The 22,881-nt window shown below is 38.5% G+C and overlaps 1 protein-coding gene across 2 annotated transcripts in view; it reads left to right on the plus strand.

The window, feature by feature from the left end:
• Positions 1–1,930: 1,930 nt before the first annotated feature.
• LOC128693868 (zinc finger protein 570) overlaps positions 1,931–22,881 on the plus strand; it is a 45,020-nt gene continuing 24,069 nt past the window's right edge. Inside the window, exons 1-6 of one of the 2 annotated variants that reach the window (XM_070090911.1) lie at positions 1,931–2,149; positions 6,781–6,904; positions 8,469–8,594; positions 9,423–9,491; positions 10,406–10,608; positions 17,627–17,829. In XM_070090911.1, the coding sequence (XP_069947012.1) occupies positions 2,015–2,149; positions 6,781–6,904; positions 8,469–8,594; positions 9,423–9,491; positions 10,406–10,608; positions 17,627–17,829 (860 nt within the window). In that variant the 5' untranslated portion in view covers positions 1,931–2,014. The remainder of the gene's footprint in view (positions 2,150–6,780; positions 6,905–8,468; positions 8,595–9,422; positions 9,492–10,405; positions 10,609–17,626; positions 17,830–22,881) is intronic. The other variant, XM_070090912.1, reaches the window with a different exon arrangement.

The raw sequence follows: 22,881 nt of genomic DNA on the forward strand, positions 1-22,881 counted from the left end.
CAACAGAGTAAAGTCCGAGACAGCTACGGTGAAAAGCTCTGTTCCACAAGGCACAGTACTCGCTCCCATCTTGTTCCTCATCCTCATATCCGACATAGACAAGGATGTCAGCCACAGCACCGTGTCTTCCTTTGCAGGTGACACCCGAATCTGCATGACAGTGTCTTCCATTGCAGACACTGCAAAGCTCCAGGCGGACATCAACCAAATCTTTCAGTGGGCTGCAGAAAACAATATGAAGTTCAACGATGAGAAATTTCAATTACTCAGATATGGTAAACATGAGGAAATTAAATCTTCATCAGAGTACAAAACAAATTCTGGCCACAAAATAGAGCGAAACACCAACGTCAAAGACCTGGGAGTGATCATGTCGGAGGATCTCACCTTCAAGGACCATAACATTGTATCAATCGCATCTGCTAGAAAAATGACAGGATGGATAATGAGAACCTTCAAAACTAGGGAGGCCAAGCCCATGATGACACTCTTCAGGTCACTTGTTCTATCTAGGCTGGAATATTGCTGCACACTAACAGCACCTTTCAAGGCAGGTGAAATTGCCGACCTAGAAAATGTACAGAGAACTTTCACGGCGCGCATAACGGAGATAAAACACCTCAATTACTGGGAGCGCTTGAGGTTCCTAAACCTGTATTCCCTGGAAGGCAGGAGGGAGAGATACATGATTATATACACCTGGAAAAACCTAGAGGGACTAGTACCGAACTTGCACACGAAAATCACTCACTACGAAAGCAAAAGACTTGGCAGACGATGCAACATCTCCCCAATGAAAAGCAGGGGTGTCACTAGCACGTTAAGAGACCATACAATAAGTGTCAGGGGCCCGAGACTGTTCAACTGCCTCCCAGCACACATAAGGGGGATTACCAACAGACCCCTGGCAGTCTTCAAGCTGGCACTGGACAAGCACCTAAAGTCAGTTCCTGATCAGCCGGGCTGTGGCTCGTACGTTAGTTTGCGTGCAGCCAGCAGCAACAGCCTGGTTGATCAGGCTCTGATCCACCAGGAGGCCTGGTCACAGACCGGGCCGCGGGGGCGTTGACCCCCGGAACTCTCTCCAGGTAAACTCCAGGTATACATATGTATATTTATATATATATATTTATATATATATGTATATATACATATGTGTATATATAAGTATATATATATATATATGTATATATAAATATATATATATATATAATCATTTATTATTTTTAATATACAGTCCACAAATTTATATATTTACCAGCATTCCTGGTGATATATATTTCGTTTGTAATTAATAGGTCCAGAGCAACTTGTGGATATGACCGTGGTAGGTATCGAAGGGGGACATTTTTTGCGACCTAGGTGTCCCAAATTCCTACTTGTCTAACTGATAAATAATAATTATTTTTGTTCATTTACTGTTATGTATATAATGATACATTCAGATAAATGTAATTTTCCACACCAGTCACTCCCCTCCAGGAAAGTTTCTTGATGCTGTTGTGTGGGCTCTTGATCCAAGGAACTGCACTTATCATCCTCTTCCTTGGATCGAGCTTGATTGCGTTAATTCTTAAGGATCTGTAGTGCTCCCTACTGGTTTAGCGCTTCCTCAGTGGGATAAGTCCACTCGTGCCGGATCAGACTCGGGTATTTCTGTTGTGAGCCTTTAGCGCTTAGTTATGATTACAGTAATTTGTTGTGGGTTGAAGCCTGTCCCCGTGATTATAATTATAATAACTTACATTTATAATTGGATATAATGATAAATGTGATGGCAGTAATTAAAAAAAAAAAGGGTCCCAGTGGAAATAGTCATTTTGTAACTTTTTTGGGTTATTCTAAGTAATTTACACCAGGATGATTACACATATGTTATTATGTATAATAATTGTACTTAAGTGTATGTGTGCCTAAATAAACACATTTATTTATTTAGTATAGTGTGTGAGCGCTGGCAGGAGAGGTGTGAGACAGACACTGCAGGAACTACAACCCAATTTCAACTTTTATTATGGGTTCAGTCGCCAGTTTTGAGCATATATGCAGACTTTGCGGCCTAGAAAGCAATGACCTTATTAACTTATTTCAAAATGCCTTTGGTGAGCGTAACCTGACGACAGTTATAAAGAAGTATATCCGTGTTAATGTGAGTAAATACTTCATGACCACCCTGTACTGTGTTGCTGCCATCATAACACTGATGGCACTACACTCCAAAAATATACCCCTCAGGGAAGGTTCCTTGATGTTGGTGACGGGCTCTTGATTTAAGGAATTGGATCTGTGCTCCAGTTCCCCGAATTAAGCCTGAATGCCTTCTACATACGCCCCCAGACGCTGTATAACCCTACGAGTTTAGCGCTTCCCCTTGATTATAATAATAATGATAATAATCCAAAAATATATATATATATATATATATTCAAATTGTGGTTTTCACTGGGCACTTTGTGTACGTTACTGCACAGTAATGTGTTACTATAGCTGTGAAGGAAATTTAGATATACTGGGATTTGGGAAATTTAGATAGATATACTGGGATTTGGGAAATTTTGATACATATACTGGGATTTGGAAAATTTAAATATACTGGGATTTGGGAAATTTAGATAGATATACTGGGATTTGGGAAATTTAGATGTATGTACAAGGATTTGGGAAATTTAGGTATACTGGGATTTGGGAAATTTAGATATACAGGGATTTGGGAAATTTAGATATACAGGGGTTTGGGAAATTTAGATACCTGGAGTTTACCTGGAGAGAGTTCCGGGGGTCAACGCCCCCGCGGCCCGGTCTGTGACCAGGCCTCCTGGTGGATCAGAGCCTGATCAACCAGGCTGTTGCTGCTGGCTGCACGCAAACCAACGTACGAGCCACAGCCCGGCTGATCCGGAACTGACCTTAGGTGCTTGTCCAGTGCCAGCTTGAAGACTGCCAGGGGTCTGTTGGTAATCCCCCTTATGTGTGCTGGAAGGCAGTTGAACAGTCTTGGGCCCCTGACACTTATTGTATGGTCTCTTAACGTGCTAGTGACACCCCTGCTTTTCATTGGGGGGATGGTGCATCGTCTGCCAAGTCTTTTGCTTTCGTAGTGAGTGATTTTCGTGTGCAAGTTCGGTACTAGTCCCTCTAGGATTTTCCAGGTGTATATAATCATGTATTTCTCCCTCCTGCGTTCCAGGGAATACAGGTTTAGGAACCTCAAGCGCTCCCAATAATTGAGGTGTTTTATCTCCGTTATGCGCGCCGTGAAAGTTCTCTGTACATTTTCTAGGTCGGCAATTTCACCTGCCTTGAAAGGTGCTGTTAGTGTGCAGCAATATTCCAGCCTAGATAGAACAAGTGACCTGAAGAGTGTCATCATGGGCTTGGCCTCCCTAGTTTTGAAGGTTCTCATTATCCATCCTGTCATTTTTCTAGCAGATGCGATTGATACAATGTTACGGTCCTTGAAGGTGAGATCCTCCGACATGATCACTCCCAGATCTTTGACGTTGGTGTTTCGCTCTATTTTGTGGCCAGAATTTGTTTTGTACTCTGATGAAGATTTAATTTCCTCATGTTTACCATATCTGAGTAATTGAAATTTCTCATCGTTGAACTTCATATTGTTTTCTGCAGCCCACTGAAAGATTTGGTTGATGTCCGCCTGGAGCTTTGCAGTGTCACAAATGGAAGACACTGTCATGCAGATTCGGGTGTCATCTGCAAAGGAAGACATGGTGCTGTGGCTGACATACTGGGATTTGGGTTGTATCTTGGTCTCTTGATAGGCATAATACATTTATTTCGTTAAGTTTCACTAGGTATAAGTTTACATTTTTTCCCCAAAACTATGTGAGGAAAATTGCATTTACTTGGATGTATAATTATATACATAACAGTAAATGAACAATGATAACTTATTTATCAGTTAGACAAGTAGGAATTTGGGACACTTAGGTCACAAAAAATGTCCCCCTTCGATACCTACCACTGTCATATCCACAAGTTGCTCTGGACCTATTAATTAAATGAAATATACATACACCAGGAATGCTGGTAAATATATAAATTTGTGGACTGTATATTAAAAATAATAAATGGTTATATATATACACAATTACATAACAGAAGGAAAATATATCTTAATATCACTCACCAATTTGACTGGAGATTAATGTGTCATGTACTGGACCCCCCCTTTTGCCTACATTTATGAAAATTTTACTGGCCAGAAATTAAACGTAAATTAGACAGCTTATCTGAGGTTCCTGGAGTTGTCCTGTCCTGTCGCCTGATATCTCAAGTTATGCAGGAATGCACATCCAACAATTTCGCCAACTATTTGAGAGGTGTCAGCCCAATTTTAACCTCTAGAGCACGAAAATTCCTTCCCATTACACTAACGTTGTATCCAATTCAAATTAACAATGGCGACTGTCCTTCTGCGCAGACGCAGGTCCAGTTTACCATTTTCCATGATATAATTCTTTTAAATAGAGTATGGCCATCTATTTACATATAAATTACCATATTTCCGGAAAATATACAGTATTTTCCACACTATGCATATAATTGCTATAAGAATACGTGGGTGGTAAATTATGTAGCTAGGGTAATATAGATATCGGGTCTTTTTGAGAAATCACATATGCAGTGTGTACTAGGCACACACTGCTGTTCTGCAAATTATTATTATTTTGAGAGACATCAAAAATAAATTTATTTAGGGCCATTCACTGGTTAGTATTGATGCTCCTGACCAGTCACATTGAGCATTAATAAAGGCTGATAGTATAGTTAATTTATTCAGGTATACACAGATACAGTTACATATTATCATACATAGCAACATATGTGTAGAGAACCTAGGATAACTCAAAAAAAAGTCAAAGTGACATATTTCCGTTGGGGTCCTTTAATTTCCATTGGGGTGCTTCTAGGTTTAGCACTTCTTTTTTATTGTAGAGTAATAATAATAATAATAATAATAATAATAATAATAATAATAATAATAATAATAATAATAATAATAAAGACTGGTCAAATATAAATGAAGGCATTCTGGTCCCACATCTACTACTGGCAGAGCAAGATTGTTAGGTTAGTTTAGGTTGTGCTATTTTTGGGTTTTATTACATTCAAATTCAAAGTTTATTCTCTATAAGGATTACAATGCTGAGTTTATAGAATTTGGTTATTGTGTGGTTTACATGTATTAATATTCAACATTTTTAGGAGTAAATTTCTGCCAAACTCACATGAAGGACCACAGTTCCATAATTACTTATGGCTATAGCCTAGAATAACACCAAAACAGTTTTTCAATGACTTAACATTTGGGTCTTCACATATAATTTTTATTTACATTTTCTTTATAATTTTGAAATAAAAAAACAGTGAACAACATTAGAAGAACTTCAAGAAATTCTTACTCTATTCAAGTGGAAAAACCGTTTACAATTTCAATCAAGTTATTTTAAAGTTGACAGCACACCAGACAGCAGCATTGACAATTACAAATAAAAAAATATAATGAGTAATAGAGTGAATCATTGCTGATCACTTTCCTTTAACAAACCAATCGTTTGGTCTTGATAGATTTTTTTTTTTTAATGTTTATAGTTTCATGAAATAATGTAAATAGCATGAATTCTTTGTCATGGCAAGAACATACAAGAAACATTGTAGTACTTAATTTTAGGTGCAAATTTATACCCTTGTCTAGTACATTTTTATTTTGACCTCATATATACAGTAATATGAAACTTTTGCAGTTGTGTTATGTAGTAATTTATGTAGAATTTCACTTAGAATAACTAAATATATTAGAACAAATTAAACAAGTACTGTACTTATTTTAATGTTAGGTTAAGTTAGGTAAGGTTTGTCAGGAAACAGGTTAATTTAAGTGTTTCTTGATTTGGGTCTTAGTCATATGATGACCCATAGCTGGAGCTTTTGGTCATCTAACCAAGGTCTTCTGCTGGCTTACTGGTCCACCCCCTTTAAAAATTCAGCCTGGTGGCTAAAGCTCTCACCTCACATGGCGAGGGTCCAGGTTCGAGTCCCAGCGAGGGTAGAAACATTGGGCGTGTTTCTTTACACTGGTCGTCTATGTGCCCCGTCAGTAAAATGGGTACCTGGGAGTTAGTCAACTGGTGTGGGTTGCATTTTGGGACAAAACTGGCATAATTTGCTTGAAATGCTCTGCATAACAAGCGGGTTTCTGTGTAGTAGAAAGTATGTGTCATTGATGTCAACTAGGTCTGTGTACCTTGTACATGTACTTCTAGAAATAGATATTATTATTATGTTTTGTGTACAATCATTCCTTTTCAGAGGCTATAAATGCTGTTACTTTGCAAGGAAGGTGCTGTGATGCAGTAAAGGCTCTTGATTCAAGGAATTAGAGCTATCCTTATCTTCCTTGGATCAAAACTGGTTATTTAATTTTATTTTTTAAAAGTTTGCATTAAAAATACCTTTCCCTTGATTGCTCAAGAGTACGTCACTGTATTTTCAAGAATTTATTTTATCATTTTTACCAATTTAAATTTCACTTCATGAGCTGAGCTCTAACCTAAGGCAACATAAAAAGTTATATAAATAAGGCCTTAAAATCATATGTTAAAAAATAATGGCCATGAGCTGGTTCTTGAATATTCATAAATATTCAGGTATTTGTTTTAGTTTTTCAATCAAATTTATGAAAACCTAAAACTTAAAGTTACTATGTACTTGTTACCAATTTCCATCTTAAGTCAGCAATAACTTTTGTTTAAATTCCAGGTTAATCCTCGGGATGCATTACCACACCAGGTGTGTGGCCCTTGTGTGGCTAAGTTGGATGAAGTGGTGGAGTTTATGGATATCAGCCAGGCCACACAAAATAAACTGAAAAATCAATTAAAAGGTATGTAACAAATGTGCACTTTTTGAAAATAGAAATTTATTTTTGTACAGTACTGTACTGTACTTTGAAAGCTTTGGTTAATTTTTCAGTGATATGGTTCATAAGCTTACATTATACAGTGGACCCCTGGTATACGATATTAATTCGTTCCTGAGAGCTCATCGTATGCCAAAATTATCAGAAGGCGAATTAATTTTCCCCATAAGAAATAATGGAAATCAAATTAATCCGTGCAAGACACCCAAAAGTACTATGAAAAAAAAAGTTTTACCACATGAAATATTAAATTTAATGCACACAAACTGAAGAATACATGCATAGTCTGTAGTACTCTACTAACAATAGAATACACCTACCATCCGACTTACGACCTGCTTGACTTACGACCACTCGACTTACGACCGTGTTTTTTATGCCAAATTTCTGGGAAATAAACAACTATTTGTATTGTACACAGTGTTTATCCTAAACCTTACAGTATAAAATACAGTACTAACAACATAAAAAGTAAAGTAAAACATGAAATACGAAAATAATACAATAAAATAAAGTCATTACAAAAATGTTTTGTTGATATTAAGTAGTAAAGTTCGACTTACGACCATTTTGACTTACGACCGGTTTCTCGGAACCGAACTCGGCCGTAAGTCGGATGGTAGGTGTACATGACACTTACCTTTAATGAAGATCCTCATGCAACTTCCTAGCCTTTTCGCATATGATTGCTTGAGAGATGCTATCTCTTGCTATCTGTTTTTCATTTATCCACACCAATAACAGTCTCTCAACATCATCTAACACTTGCGATCTCTGTTTCGAAAACAGACATGCACCTTTTTGCAAGAACAGCTTTCTTGATTGCCATTTTCCTGGCCACTGTAGTAGCAATGGTTGGTTGGGGTTTTGTATAGAACCTGGCCAGCTCCGACACACGCACTCCACTTTCGTACTTTGCAGTTATCTCTTTCTTCATTTCAATAGTCATTAGCACCCTTTTTCTCGAAGGGTTGGCACTAGAAGCTTTCTTGGGGCCCATGGTGACTTATTTTGCAGAAACAAGCACCAAAAACACTGTGATAATATGGAATGTACCAAATGTATGCTTAGATGCGAGCACACTGGCTGGCTTGTAAACACTGGCACGCATGGGGCAGTTCAGGCCACATGTGGACGCGTCCCGGACGAATCGCGTGTGGCGGATTTTTTAACGAGTGGCGAGGCAAAATTTTTGCGTTAAAATGTATCGTATACCAGATTTAACGTATACCAATGCCATCGAATGCCAGGGGTCCACTGTATTATGGTATTATGAGTAAAGTACAATGTATAAAGCATTTTTTTTTATAAATGTGTCATACTGCATATGTTTTAATGCATGAAGACTGCTCAAAAGTTAAACTGAATGTACAGAATATATAAGATGCAACATAACGTTCTACTTTTCTGCTTGTCTTGCAACCCATGCATACATACACAGTGTATATCACACATACTAACTGTGAATATAGAATACTCTACTGCTTTGTATATTTATTTCTAAAGTTTAGATTTCATTGATCTGCAGAATGTTCTTTGGAAAGCAACCATCGGATACCTGAAGATCGTCTTTACGAGCTTATCCAAGATGTTAAAGTTGAGCTCGAAGAGACTGATGCTCATTTTATTGATAATATCAGTGATGAAGATTTTGGTTAGTAAAGACTTTGAAATTTTGTTGATGATTATCATTATAAATTTAACCTTTCCAGCAAAAGGAAAACTTGCTCGCAGTCATTGATTTAGAGGATCTCCCAACTTAAGATACCACGTTACGACCATCTGCACTTACAAATGGGGCACTTAATGTCGAATTACAATTTTATTATTGCTGACCTGCAGTTACAAATGTGTGAAACATTTGTGCTACTGTTTTCTATAAGAAAACAGGATGGGCATTTAAAACAACTTTGGAAGAGTTACCAAGGAAGTCCTGCTACCTGGCAGCAACAGGAATAATGCTGACAGTTATGTTTATGAAGATGTACATACAGAACAAGCTTTTATCAGGACATTGTTTCATTCTGGGTTGAGCTTTATCAAGTTATGACTTTATAAAACTCTACCTGAGTTAGAGGTTTCCCAATAAGGGCTTTTTCTGCATATTGTCTTCATACCCATAATGAAAACAATTGAATTTTGCTTATACAGTATTCAATACAGTGTATGTTGAAATTACAGTTACTGTACATGTAGTTTTTTGTTTTAGCTGGGTACCTGGTGGTGCCCCAGGCACAGCCAGTCAGGCGAGCTTATCTCTGTATACAGCAGACGTGTAATTGAAGATGCCAATAAACTCTAGTTATGTTACGTACTCATTTTTCACATACTCGTATACGTGGTGTAGACTCCTGTGATGCTTGTATTAAAGAAAAAGACTTTGATAGCTAGTTTCTATTACTGTAATAAAATGGAAGAAATGTGAAGAAAATTAAAATAATGTATTTACAGTACTTAATTCATGTTTATTTTCTTGAATCAGATGCACGTACTAGGAGAGGTCGAAGAAGCCGGGCAAAACATGTACGTGGGCATCTTGCAGCTACCAAAGGTTAAGTTTTATGTGGAGCAGTGGGAGTGTAAGATGAGGGCAAAAGGGGCATTTGCCCTACTGTCCTCAGGTATGATGGGGCTCCAAGGCTCAATTTTATATAAAAAGTGCTTTATTGGAACAAAAAGAATATTCTCAATTTCAGATTGATTTTTTTTATTATACATTATTTTGAATTGTATACGCTAAGAGAACAATTATTAAGTGGGGAGAGATCAGTGTGCCACCTTTATTCGCTTTTTGTTTTCAGACGAAGACAGCTTAGTTATATCTTCTGAATTAGCTTCCTAGTCCTATCTTGACCTGTCAAATAATTTTTTGCATGTTCCTCTGCCCTGGGAAGCTAAATGAATCTAGATAGTCTAGAGCATTTACTGACTTCGTAATAATAATAATAATACTCCATGGGAAAATGGAAAAGTATTCTTCCTCCGTAAGCCATGCATGTCATGAGGCAACTAAAATGCCGGGAGCAAGGGGCTGGTAACTCCTTCTCCTGTATAAATTACTGTTAAGGTCACCCTGCCTCGGTGGGATATGACTGGTTTGTTGAAAATAATAATAATAATAATAATAATAAAAAATTTTCTCCATGGGAAAGTGGAACAGAATTCTTCCTCCATAAACCATGCGTGTTGTAAAAGGCGACTAAAATGCTGGGAGCAAGGGGCTAGTGACCCCTTCTCCTGTATACATTAATAGAGTTAAAAAGAGAAACTTTTGTTTTTCTTTTTGGGCCACCCTGCTTTGGTGGGATACAGCCGGTTTGTTGAAAGAAGAAAGAAGAAGAAAAAAATTTACAATGGATACCTTTTTGTCATTGTTTACAAAGCACATGCAGCTATACCATTAAAATTGATCAAAAAAAAAAAAATGACGTACAGTACTTAAGATGTAGCTTTTCTTCTACACAGGCCCTTGTGGTACACAGTTATCAAAATCAAAAACCACGCTTTTGCTTCATGAACAAGATATAACTGAAGTAAAGAAAGATAATGGTGGAGACAGCACAAATGATCTTTCTCTGAAGCATAAAGAGATACAAGATGAAAACAAAGCAGTATGGACTGAGGAAGAACCTGGAGAGAAAGATAATGTTTTGTTAGCAAGAGAGAGGGTGAGTTTGAAATTATATTATTGTACAGTATTTTTTTTTTTAAATAAATTTTCTGCTTCTATTATAGCACTTTATCACATGTATATTGTGACTTATATATACATTGAAACATAATTGTGCAAAATTGGGACCAAGTATTTGCTGTATTGATGAATTTAGCAGTTTTTCAAAACTTCACTGTTGAATTTTGAGCAAATAGTATTGTGTGTCATTCAACATGACTTGTCATAATATACTGTAAACTAACCAAATTCTTTACTACATGGGCAGTTTGTCACTAAGGCAGGGTGACCCAAAGAAGGAAAATACATTTATCATAACTCATTCTCTGGCTGTCTTGCCAGAGAATGAGTTATGATAATTTACACACAAATAACCTGCATATAGGAGAAAGAAACTTATGTTGACGTTTTGGTCCTACTGAGATGATTAACCCTTTGACTGTTTACGACGTATAAATACGTCTTACGAGCCAATGTTTCTGATGTATTTATACGCACAAATTCTAGCGGCTTCAAATCAAGCGGGAAAGGCCTGGTAGGCCTACATGAGAGAGAATGGGTCTCAGTGGTCGGTGTGCACCCTGTGAAAAAAATCTGGGACCCAGCAGTGCATTGTGGGAATGCCATCTTGTTAGTCCATATTCACCATGCCTCTCGGTAAGAAGTTCCTCACTCCTCGGCGGATTGGAGGTCTTTTGTTCCCAAGTGATAGCTCTAACAGCGATGAAAATGTCAGTGACAGTGAATTCCAGGGTTTTGAAGTGAGTGTTACCGGAAAAAGTGCCCAGGATAACGTAATTAGTGATGAAAACCCAGATGACCCACAACCTTCCACCTCTGGTGCTGGGCCGGCTTGTTCACGTTCACGTTCGCCTGTACCAGGACGAAAGGGGAAACTATTTGGTCGTGTACAACACCCAGATGATAGCAGTGAATGTGAGTGATAGTGATTTCAAGGTCATTGAAAGCAGTTCTAGTGACAGTGAGGGTGAACATTCCCCAGTGAAGCGGCAGTATGTACGACGTAGCATGCGGTCTGGTAGTGTTTCATACGTTGTTCCAAGGGGAAGGAGAAACTCTGGGAGCACATCCCGTGGCCCTACACCACGACCTGATAGTGAAGATGACGATATTGTAACGATGGGTATGAATGATGTGAGTGAGGGAGCAGGCAGTGGTGGTGATAGTGAGGGTGGCACGGCCCATGTGGCACCATCAGCGGGCCACGCTACTACCCACGCTGCTGACTCTGCACAACAACCAGCCTCACCTGACCCCACACTCCCACAACCTGCACTCCCACAACCTGCACAACCACAACCTGCACAACCACAACCACAGTACAATATCCAGACCCCACCAGCAGACCACATCTGGGATTGGCAGGACGGTGACGAGTTTGTTCCCATTCCCCATGACTTTGATTAAACAAAGTGGAATAAAGCCATCATGTCCACTTGGGAACAATGCCAGTGAACTGGACTGCTTTGAGTTATTCTTCGATGAACCCCTGATGGACATCATTGTCAGGGAAACAAACACATACTGTGATTACAACATGGCAAATGCAATTCTCTCACCAAAATCACGGCTACACAAGTGGAAGGAGACAACTGTAGCAGAGATGTACCTGTTTTTTGCCACAATAATGCTTATGCCACATGTGTATAAGCACACTGTCACCACATACTGGGCAACAGAACGCCAGATTTCAACTCCAGGTTTTAGTGACATTATAGGTGTCAATCATTTCCTGATACTGTTACGTATGTTACACTTTTCAGACAAAACCAGGCCTGACAGAAGCGACAGGTTATATAAGATAAGAAATGTGTTTATGTACCTGAAACAAAAGTGCTGCATGTATTTTTATCCCTTCAGGAAGCTTGTTATTGATGAGTCCTTGATTTTATTCAAAGGAAGACTCTCATTCAAGCAATATATACCAAGCAAGAGGAAACGCTTTGGTATAAAGCTATTTGTACTGTGTGATTGCAGAAGTGGTCTAGTTTTGGATATCATTGTGTACATTGGCAGTAATACTTTGAGAGATACCATGAAGTTATTGGGTAACTCTGGTGATGTGGCTTGAACAATGATGGAACCATATCTTGGTAAGGGGCATATGTTATTTACTGATAACTGGTACACAAGCCCCGTACTCAGTGATTTCTTGCGAGTGAACTTGACAGACGTGTGTGTGGCACAGTGCGTCGTAATCGTAAACATATGCCAAGGTTCGACGCTGGCACTCGCAGAGGTGAGGTGCAAGCCTTTGCTGCCAATGACATCAAGGCATTTCGGTGGCATGACAAACGTGATGTCACATTATTGACATCAGTTCACTGAAACGAAATGGTACACAGTGGCAGGCACAACAGAGAGACCAATGAACCCATTCTAAAGCCTGCAGCTGTCATGGACTACAACCTCAATATGCGCTTAGTGGACAAATGTGACATGCAGATTGGGTTTGCAGACTGTGTATGCAAGAGTTATAAGTGGTATATAAAACTTTTTTTCCATCTTGTTGATACCTCTATGCTGAATGCTTATAACATATACAAGTTGAAGAACAACAAAACACCAAAATATGGTGAATTTTGCTTGTCAGTAATCAGACAAATAATTGCAAAGTACCAAGGAGCAACACCTGCAGTAGACCAGCGCCCATGAAATTACCAACACACGTCATCTCGTTTCAGGCCTGGTGATCACTACCCCATGCAACTGCCTCCTACTACTGCCAAGAAAAATGCTCAGAAGAGGTATTATGTATGTATGCATACCACAAAACGCCCACAAACACGCAGAGACACTCGTTTTATGTGTGAGGAGTGTCAAGTGCCCCTCTGCATATACCCATGTTTCAAAGAGTTCCACAAGCTGCAGCAGTTCTAGGAACATGTTTAGTGACTGTACATATGTATATATATATTATGGAACAATAGTAATAAACATTGTTTTGTATTGTTTGTTTGTGTAAACAAAGTGTATACACAAACTAATAGTGATAAAGTTTGTTCTGTTATTGTGTTGTAAACAATGAGTGTATATTTGAAGAATGCACCTTACATTGGTCTCACAGGCCACATAAGTTACCTGGAACAGAAAAATATTGAAAAATGCAAGAAACCTTTGAATTAAAGTAAATAAAAGTGTTGAATGATGATGAAAGTATTTTCTTTTTGGGGATTTTCTTTCATTTTTGGGTCACCCTGCCTCGGTGGGAGACGGCCGACTTGTTGAAAAAAAAAAAAAAAAAAAAAAAAAAAAAAAAAAACCGGGTGGGCGGCAGTCACCGCTGTTGCCGTACACACGTCACTTTCTGCAAACTTTGCGGCTCTATATCTCGGTAAGTACTGATGGCAAAAATTTTTTTTTAGGCTTAAAACACTTGGAAAAATATTCCTAACATTTTCATAAGAAAAAATAATTTTTTTTTTCGAATATTTGGCGACATAGAATGACAGTTTTAGAGAGGAGCCTGAAACAGTCAAAGGGTTAACTAGTCACACATTAACACATGGAGGGAAGGGATCCAGTATATATATGAGAGGGCAGAGATTGTACAAAGAGAGGAAGAAGAAAGAAGGAAGTGGTGGTAGTAGTACTGGTAGTAGTAGTGGTACTAGTAATGGTAGTAATAGTAGTCCACTGAGTTGCAACATGCAATATCCTTAGCCATCCTTCAGTGTGCAGGTGCTGTCTTTTCCACCTCCACTATGTTTTGTTTCTTGCAGTGAGTTTTAAATAGATGTAGGCATTAGAGAGAAGGGTGAGGTGGGTGTACTCACCTATTTGTGGATGCAGGGGTCGAGTCTTAGCTCCTGGGGTGTGTGGGTATGTGTGCACGTGCATGTGTGTGCTTACATACATGTGTGCATGTTGTATATATTGATATGTTGCAACAGTTGCAAACAAATGATCAGTAATGCACAGCAGTCACTAGGAGGAATGATGCTGCTCTAGGCCTTTTGTGCTGCAATTGCAAATACTTCTTCAGGAGCAGTGCAATGAAGAGGAATGGAATGGAATTCAGGAGAGCCCAAGCAGTCCTTGCTTGTATGAAAATTTTGTTAAGTACTGTACTTTTCAGATAGTCTCAAGGATAGCAAGAAGAAACTTTTTAAGGTTTTAGAAATTAAAATCAAGTGTAAGTGAAGAGAGGCAGGTAAAATCCATGTTTTTCTGAAGGAAGTTAATGAGACAAGCTAGGCATACCCTAGCCCTGTATATCACATTATAGAACTGTTTAGTAAGGCGAGTAGGAGGATTAGTTTAAAAAGGAGTTATGTTAAGTTTCAGAATGAAGGAACATGTATGTAAGGATGTGAATAGGAATACGTACTGTAATGTGGTTTTTGTTAAGATTTTTTAATCAAACTTTTATTATAATGAAAGGTGTGTACTATATTGTACTGTGCTTTCTCATGTACAGTATACCTTCTCAAAATGTGTGAGTTGTGCTCCTAGAAACTCAGTGCAAAACATAAAATGGCATTATGTGAAATGTAAAACATATTAGAAAGATGAGGTTATGTTCCAATACCGCCAAATTTGGCTAATAATTTATTTTTGCTATTCGATAAAAATGACTACTATTGCATAATTTATCTTACATTGAATGCTCAAGTATGTTTACCCCAGAAAACTTGTTATGCAGTTGATTGCATATTTAAAATTTTCGAAGCATCCACCACTCAACATGTACTGTAGCGAATGCTTTCCTTCCTTCTTATGTAATGTTATAGTATAATAGGTCTCTATGGCCTTGTTATCTGAGCACTACATGGTACCCCTCTGCTTTTTTCCCTTAGTCCGAACATTCAATAACTTTACTGTCTAATTTAGCTCTAATGACCTCTAAATTTTTTTTGGAGCAGATGACAATCTAAACTACTAAAGGCACAAGCTCTTATTTTTTCCTCACTGTTTCTAATTATATGAGTAGTTGATTAATTTACACAAAACTCATGGTCAGTTTCCATTACACATACACCACCTTTAACCCCTTCAGGGTCCAAGGCCCAAATCTGAAGTGGTGCCCCAGTGTCCAAGAATTTAAAAAAAAAAAATTTGTTATTTTTTCTTATGAAATGGTAGAGAATCTTTTTGTGAAGGTAATAAAACAAAAAGTACAAAATTTGATGAAAAATTGATGAAATTATGCTCTCACGAATTTTGATGTGTCAGTGATATTTACGAATTGGCGATTTTGCCAACTTTGACTCCCATTTTAGGCCAATTACATTATTTCAGTCAACCAAATTCTTAGCTATTTCACTAGTATTACTTCTATTCTATCGATTGAGCACAAGAAATCGCCAAGTCAACTGTTTCAACTACAAATTAAAGTGATCGGAAATTGTTAATTTGGCCAATTTAACACAAAGTTCAAAGTATTCCAATTTCAAAATAGGGTCCAGAATAAACAATGTAGGTATTCCTGGAACTAAACTAACATTTCCTCTGTTCATTAGTTACATTTTGAGGCTTTACAAATAAATTCCATTTTGATTTTTTATTCACATAATGAATTTTTATTCACACCAAAAAATAGAAGATTTACTGTTATGCAATACTGTAATAATTGTATAAATATCATCACCATATTTGTGAATGCATATTAGACCCACCAGCTGGCGTGTATTAGACGTGTGAGGTCGTTTGTTTACTCTTGAATATCGGCAAAAATTTAACATTTCTGCTACTTTGAGCTCAGTTTCAAGCCATTTCCAGTGCTAAAACCAATCAAAATCATCCTATTTCTGTAATATGTCTTCCATTCTATCAAATGAGACCAAGAAATCGCAAATACAACTATAAAAAACATATGAAAAAACACTGCAAAGTTGCTGTTTTAATTGAAAAATCATGATTTCAGTTTTTTTTCTCTCATTATACACAGTGTGCTGCAGGATCTGTTTTATGTGGTGCACACATACCACATAGATGTATTCTCTCATATCTAGGCCCAAATGTACCACTCACAGTTTATCAGAGTGAGCTGAGCTCATGACGTAGATTTACGGTTTGGACCCTGAACGTAAAGCCGTAGATCTACGGGACGGACCCTGAAAGGGTTAAGCCTAGGTTACCCAATGCTTCCATTTTCTTCAACAGAGTACTGGTTATAGATTGTACTTATTTTTTTTCTTACCTCCAGCATCACTAGTTTTCCTATTGTTAATATCCAGATACCAGATTTCTTTTTTAACACATTGGCTATCTCCCACAGAGGCAGGGTGACCCCAAAAAAGAAAGAAACACTTTCACCATCATTCAACACATTCACTATCAATGGAGTGTGAGCAAGGTAGTATTTTGTGAAGGGATTCAGGGAAACTGGTTAGCCAGAGTTAGGAGTCCTGGAGGTGGGAAGTATAATGCCTATGCTTTAAAGGAGGGGTTTGGGATATAGGGATATTGGCTGTGGTATCTGGGTGCATCTGCAAAAGAGACCAGATATAGTGGTGAAAAATAACCAGCATAACTTGACAAACACAGATTGAGGCACAAAATTGCAACTGTAGGAGGGGTGGTTTGTCAGTAAGAGGGAAGGTGTTATGTATCATGGCTTCCTTCATGTGAATGAAAGAAAACTGTGGCATGTAATAGCAATATATTATGCATTACCTGGTTCTTTGTGGCATGCAGTAGCAAGATTTTTACTTGCTATAGAAATTTTTTATTTCACTTTCTTTAGCCATGCTGTAAGAAAATTTTGCAACATGAAGTTGATTTGTAAGAGGGTTTACTGTAAACAGTTTAAATACTTTTTCCTTGAAGACTTAATACATAGACTCATATTGTTAAAAATGTGTGATCCTAATATTTATTGTGTTTGCTGTAGAGTACCTTATAATTTTACAATTAGATCACTTAAGGATTTACTTAAGATTGAAAATATTGTGTATTTGGTCTGTTGTCATTTATCATTGGTACTTAGTCTATTATATGAATGATTTTGTAAGTATTCTGGTGGCAGTAAAAATAAATTCTTAATTATCTAGCAGGGAAATGCAGTGAAGAGTGGAGTAAGGTGCTGCATATGCAAGGCTACATTTAGCCATTTTGAGCAGCTAGCATCTCACTCTCTTGATGTCCACCAGCTTCCTGAGCCTCGCTGTATGTGCCCACAGTGCCCTCGGACATTTCCTAAAATTTCTTCGATGAACAACCATCAACGTAGAAAACATCAAAACTCATTGCAGGGGTAGGTTCTATATTAATAGATGAAATTATATTTTTCTCTTGTAAATGGAATGTTGTAACTACATATATTGTTAAGTTTTTGTTCTCATTTTTGTTTTGTCTTATTCTAAAGGATATTCATAGTGTTTTAATCACTTTTTAATAGATGTCTTGACATTAGTGCTCTATTAAGGTTCTGCATTATGCTTGCCCCTAACATTCATTTGTTCATCCATCTCTTTCACTTTTTTTTTTTTTTTCAACAAGTCGCCCGTCTCCCACCGAGGCAGGGTGACCCAAAAAAAGGAAGAAAATCCCCAAAAAGAAAATACTTTCATCATCATTCAACACTTTCACCACACTCACACATTATCACTGTTTTTGCAGAGGTACTCAGAATACAACAGTTTAGAAGCATATATATATAAAGATACACAACATACCCCTCCAAACTGCCAATATCTCAAACCCCTCCTTTAAAGTGCAGGCATTGTACTTCTCATTTCCAGGACTCAAGTCCGACTATATGAAAATAACCGGTTTCCCTGAATCCCTTCACTAAATATTACCCTGCTCACACTCCAACAGATCGTCAGGTCCCAAGTACCATTCGTCTCCATTCACTCCTATCTAACACGCTTACGCACGCTTGCTGGAAGTCCAAGCCCCTTGCCTACAAAACCTCCTTTACCCCCTCTCTCCAACCCTTTCGAGGACGACCCCTACCCCGCCTTCCTTCCCCTATAGATTTATATGCTTTCCATGTCATTCTACTTTGATCCATTCTCTCTAAATGACCAAACCACCTCAACAACCCCTCTTCTGCCCTCTGACTAATACTTTTATTAACTCCACACCTTTTCCTAATTTCCACACTCCGAATTTTCTGCATAATATTTACACCACACATTACCCTTAGACATGACATCTCCACTGTCTTTTATATATTCAAATTTATATGAAAAGTTTTTCCTTTGGATAACTTGATTTTGTCTAGCTGCATTATGGCAATTCTGAAGAGAAGGGCAATTACGTTGTAAATTGATAAAGGAGTCCTTCGATATATCTAAAGGCTTAAAGTCAGGGAAAAATCAAAGGATGGGCAGTAGGAGAAGCCTGGGCTTTGGTCTGAGCCCTAGTCAAGACATTTATGGTATCGGAGGTGATATCCTCACTTTCATCTTGCAAGTGAACCGGTGATCCTACTACCTCGCTTTCGAGAGTAGCATCACTGGTTTTTAATCCCACATGAATGGTAGGATTGCTGGTGTCTTTTTCTGTCTCATAAACACGCTAGATAACAGGGATATCTTGCTACTCCAACTTACACTTTGGTCACACTTCACAGACATGCACATGCATATATATATACATACATCTAGGTTTTTCTCCTTTTTCTACATAGCTCTTGTTCTTCTTTATTTCTTCTATTGTCCATGGGGAAGTGGAAAAGAATCTTTCCTCCGTAAGCCATGCGTGTCGTATGAGGCGACTAAAATACCGGGAGCAATGGGCTAGTAACCTCTTCTCCTGTAGACATTTACTAAAAAAGAGAAGAAGAAAAACTTTATAAAACTGGGATGCTTGAATGTGCGTGGATGTAGTGCAGATGACAAGAAACAGATGATTGCTGATGTTATGAATGAAAAGAAGTTGGATGTCCTGGCCCTAAGCGAAACAAAGCTGAATGGGGTAGGGGAGTTTCGGTGGGGGGAAATAAATGGAATTAAATCTGGAGTATCTGAGAGAGTTAGAGCAAAGGAAGGGGTAGCAGTAATGTTGAATGATCAGTTATGGAAGGAGAAAAGAGAATATGAATGTGTAAATGCAAGAATTATGTGGATTAAAGTAAAGGTTGGATGCGAGAAGTGGGTCATAATAAGCGTGTATGCACCTGAAGAAGAGAGGAATGCAGAGGAGAGAGAGAGATTTTGGGAGATGTTAAGTGAATGTATAGGAGCCTTTGAACCAAGTGAGAGAGTAATTGTGGTAGGGGACCTGAATGCTAAAGTAGGAAAAACTTTTAGAGAGGGTGTGGTAGGTAAGTTTGGGGTGCCAGGTGTAAATGATAATGGGAGCCCTTTGATTGAACTTTGTATAGAAAGGGGTTTAGTTATAGGTAATACATATTTTAAGAAAAAGAGCATAAATAAGTATACAAGATATGATGTAGGGCGAAATGACAGTAGTTTGTTGGATTATGTATTGGTAGATAAAAGACTGTTGAGTAGATTTCAGGATGTACATGTTTATAGAGGGGCCACAGATATATCAGATCACTTTCTAGTTGTAGCTACACTGAGAGTAAAAGGTAGATGGGATACAAGGAGAATAGAAGCATCAGGGAAGAGAGAGGTGAAGGTTTATAAACTAAAAGAGGAGGCAGTTAGGGAAAGATATAAACAGCTATTGGAGGATAGATGGGCTAATGAGAGCATAGGCAATGGGGTCGAAGAGGTATGGGGTAGGTTTAAAAATGTAGTGTTAGAGTGTTCAGCAGAAGTTTGTGGTTACAGGAAAGTGGGTGCGGGAGGGAAGAGGAGCGATTGGTGGAATGATGATGTAAAGAGAGTAGTAAGGGAGAAAAAGTTAGCATATGAGAAGTTTTTACAAAGTAGAAGTGATGCAAGGAGGGAAGAGTATATGGAGAAAAAGAGAGAGGTTAAGAGAGTGGTGAAGCAATGTAAAAAGAGAGCAAATGAGAGAGTGGGTGAGATGTTATCAACAAATTTTGTTGAAAATAAGAAAAAGTTTTGGAGTGAGATTAACAAGTTAAGGAAGCCTAGAGAACAAATGGATTTGTCAGTTAAAAATAGGAGAGGAGAGTTATTAAATGGAGAGTTAGAGGTATTGGGAAGATGGAGGGAATATTTTGAGGAATTGTTAAATGTTGATGAAGATAGGGAAGCTGTGATTTCGTGTATAGGGCAAGGAGGAATAACATCTTGTAGGAGTGAGGAAGAACCAGTTGTGAGTGTGGGGGAAGTTCATGAGGCAGTAGGTAAAATGAAAGGGGGTAAGGCAGCCGGGATTGATGGGATAAAGATAGAAATGTTAAAAGCAGGTGGGGATATAGTTTTGGAGTGGTTGGTGCAATTATTTAATAAATGTATGGAAGAGGGTAAGGTACCGAGGGATTGGCAGAGAGCATGCATAGTTCCTTTGTATAAAGGCAAAGGGGACAAAAGAGAGTGCAAAAATTATAGGGGGATAAGTCTGTTGAGTATACCTGGTAAAGTGTATGGTAGAGTTATTATTGAAAGAATTAAAAGTAAGACTGAGAATAGGATAGCAGATGAACAAGGAGGCTTTAGGAAAGGTAGGGGGTGTGTGGACCAGGTGTTTACAGTGAAACATGTAAGTGAACAGTATTTAGCTCAGGCTAAAGAGGTCTTTGTGGCATTTATGGATTTGGAAAAGGCGTATGACAGGGTGGATAGGGGGGCAATGTGGCAGATGTTGCAGGTGTATGGTATAGGAGGTAGGTTACTGAAAGCAGTGAAGAGTTTTTACGAGGATAGTGAGGCTTAAGTTAGAGTACATAGGAAAGAGGGAAATTATTTCCCAGTAAAAGTAGGCCTTAGACAGGGATGTGTGATGTCACCGTGGTTGTTTAATATATTTATAGATGGGGTTGTAAGAGAAGTAAATGCGAGGGTCTTGACAAGAGGCGTGGAGTTAAAAGATAAAGAATCACACATAAAGTGGGAGTTGTCACAGTTGCTCTTTGCTGATGACACTGTGCTCTTGGGAGATTCTGAAGAGAAGTTGCAGAGATTGGTGGATGAATTTGGTAGGGTGTGCAAAAGAAGAAAATTAAAAGTGAATACAGGAAAGAGTAAGGTTATGAGGATAACAAAAATATTAGGTGATGAAAGATTGGATATCAGATTGGAGGGAGAGAGTATGGAGGAAGTGAATGTATTCAGATATTTTGGAGTGGACGTGTCAGCGGATGGGTCTATGAAGGATGAGGTGAATCATAGAATTGATGAGGGGAAAAGGGTGAGTGGTGCACTTAGGAGTCTGTGGAGACAAAGAAGAACTTTGTCCTTGGAGGCAAAGAGGGGAATGTATGAGAGTATAGTTTTACCAACACTCTTATATGGGTGTGAAGCATGGGTGATGAATGTTGCAGCGAGGAGAAGGCTGGAGGCAGTGGAGATGTCATGTCTGAGGGCAATGTGTGGTGTGAATATAATGTAGAGAATTCGTAGTTTGGAAGTTAGGAGGAGGTGCGGGATTACCAAAACTGTTGTCCAGAGGGCTGAGGAAGGGTTGTTGAGGTGGTTTGGACATGTAGAGAGAATGGAGCGAAACAGAATGACTTCAAGAGTGTATCAGTCTGTAGTGGAAGGAAGGCGGGGTCAGGGGTCAGCCTAGGAAAGGTTGGAGGGAGGAGGTAAAGGAGGTTTTGTGTGCGAGGGGCTTGGACTTCCAGCAGGCGTGCGTGAGCGTGTTTGATAGGAGTGAATGGAGATGAATGGTTTTTAATACTTGACGTGCTGTTGGAGTGTGAGCAAAGTAACATTTATGAAGGGGTTCAGGGAAACCAGCAGGCCGGATTTGAGTCCTGGAGATGGGAAGTACAGTGCCTGCACTCTGAAGGAGGGGTGTTAATGTTGCAGTTTAAAAACTGTAGTGTAAAGCACCCTTCTGGCAAGACAGTGATGGAGTGAATGATGGTGAAAGTTTTTCTTTTTCGGGCCACCCGGCCTTGGTGGGAATCGGCCAGTGTGATAATAAAAAAAAAAATGAATATCATGAGACATTGCCTCATCTGAACTTTCAAGGGGCTTCTCTGACTCTACAGGAAGAGGATCTGAAAAGCTTATGTCCTTCTTTGGTGATGAAAGGTCAACCTCAGAAGGCAGAATGGCACCTTTTACATTACCTATTAGTATGGAGCAAGAAGTGATGGGAGCTATTACAGCTTCAGACCAACCTGTGAACCATTTAGACCTAATGTAACAACGAATGGTAGGAAAAGTGTCTGTACGGCCCAAGTAGTCTGAAAGAATAGCAGAGGAATGAGTTTCTTTAAGATTAGGGAACAGCTTATCAGAAATGACTA

This window comes from Cherax quadricarinatus, chromosome 33 (assembly GCF_038502225.1).
Source record: "Cherax quadricarinatus isolate ZL_2023a chromosome 33, ASM3850222v1, whole genome shotgun sequence".
Classification (NCBI taxonomy): Eukaryota; Metazoa; Arthropoda; class Malacostraca; order Decapoda; family Parastacidae; genus Cherax; species Cherax quadricarinatus.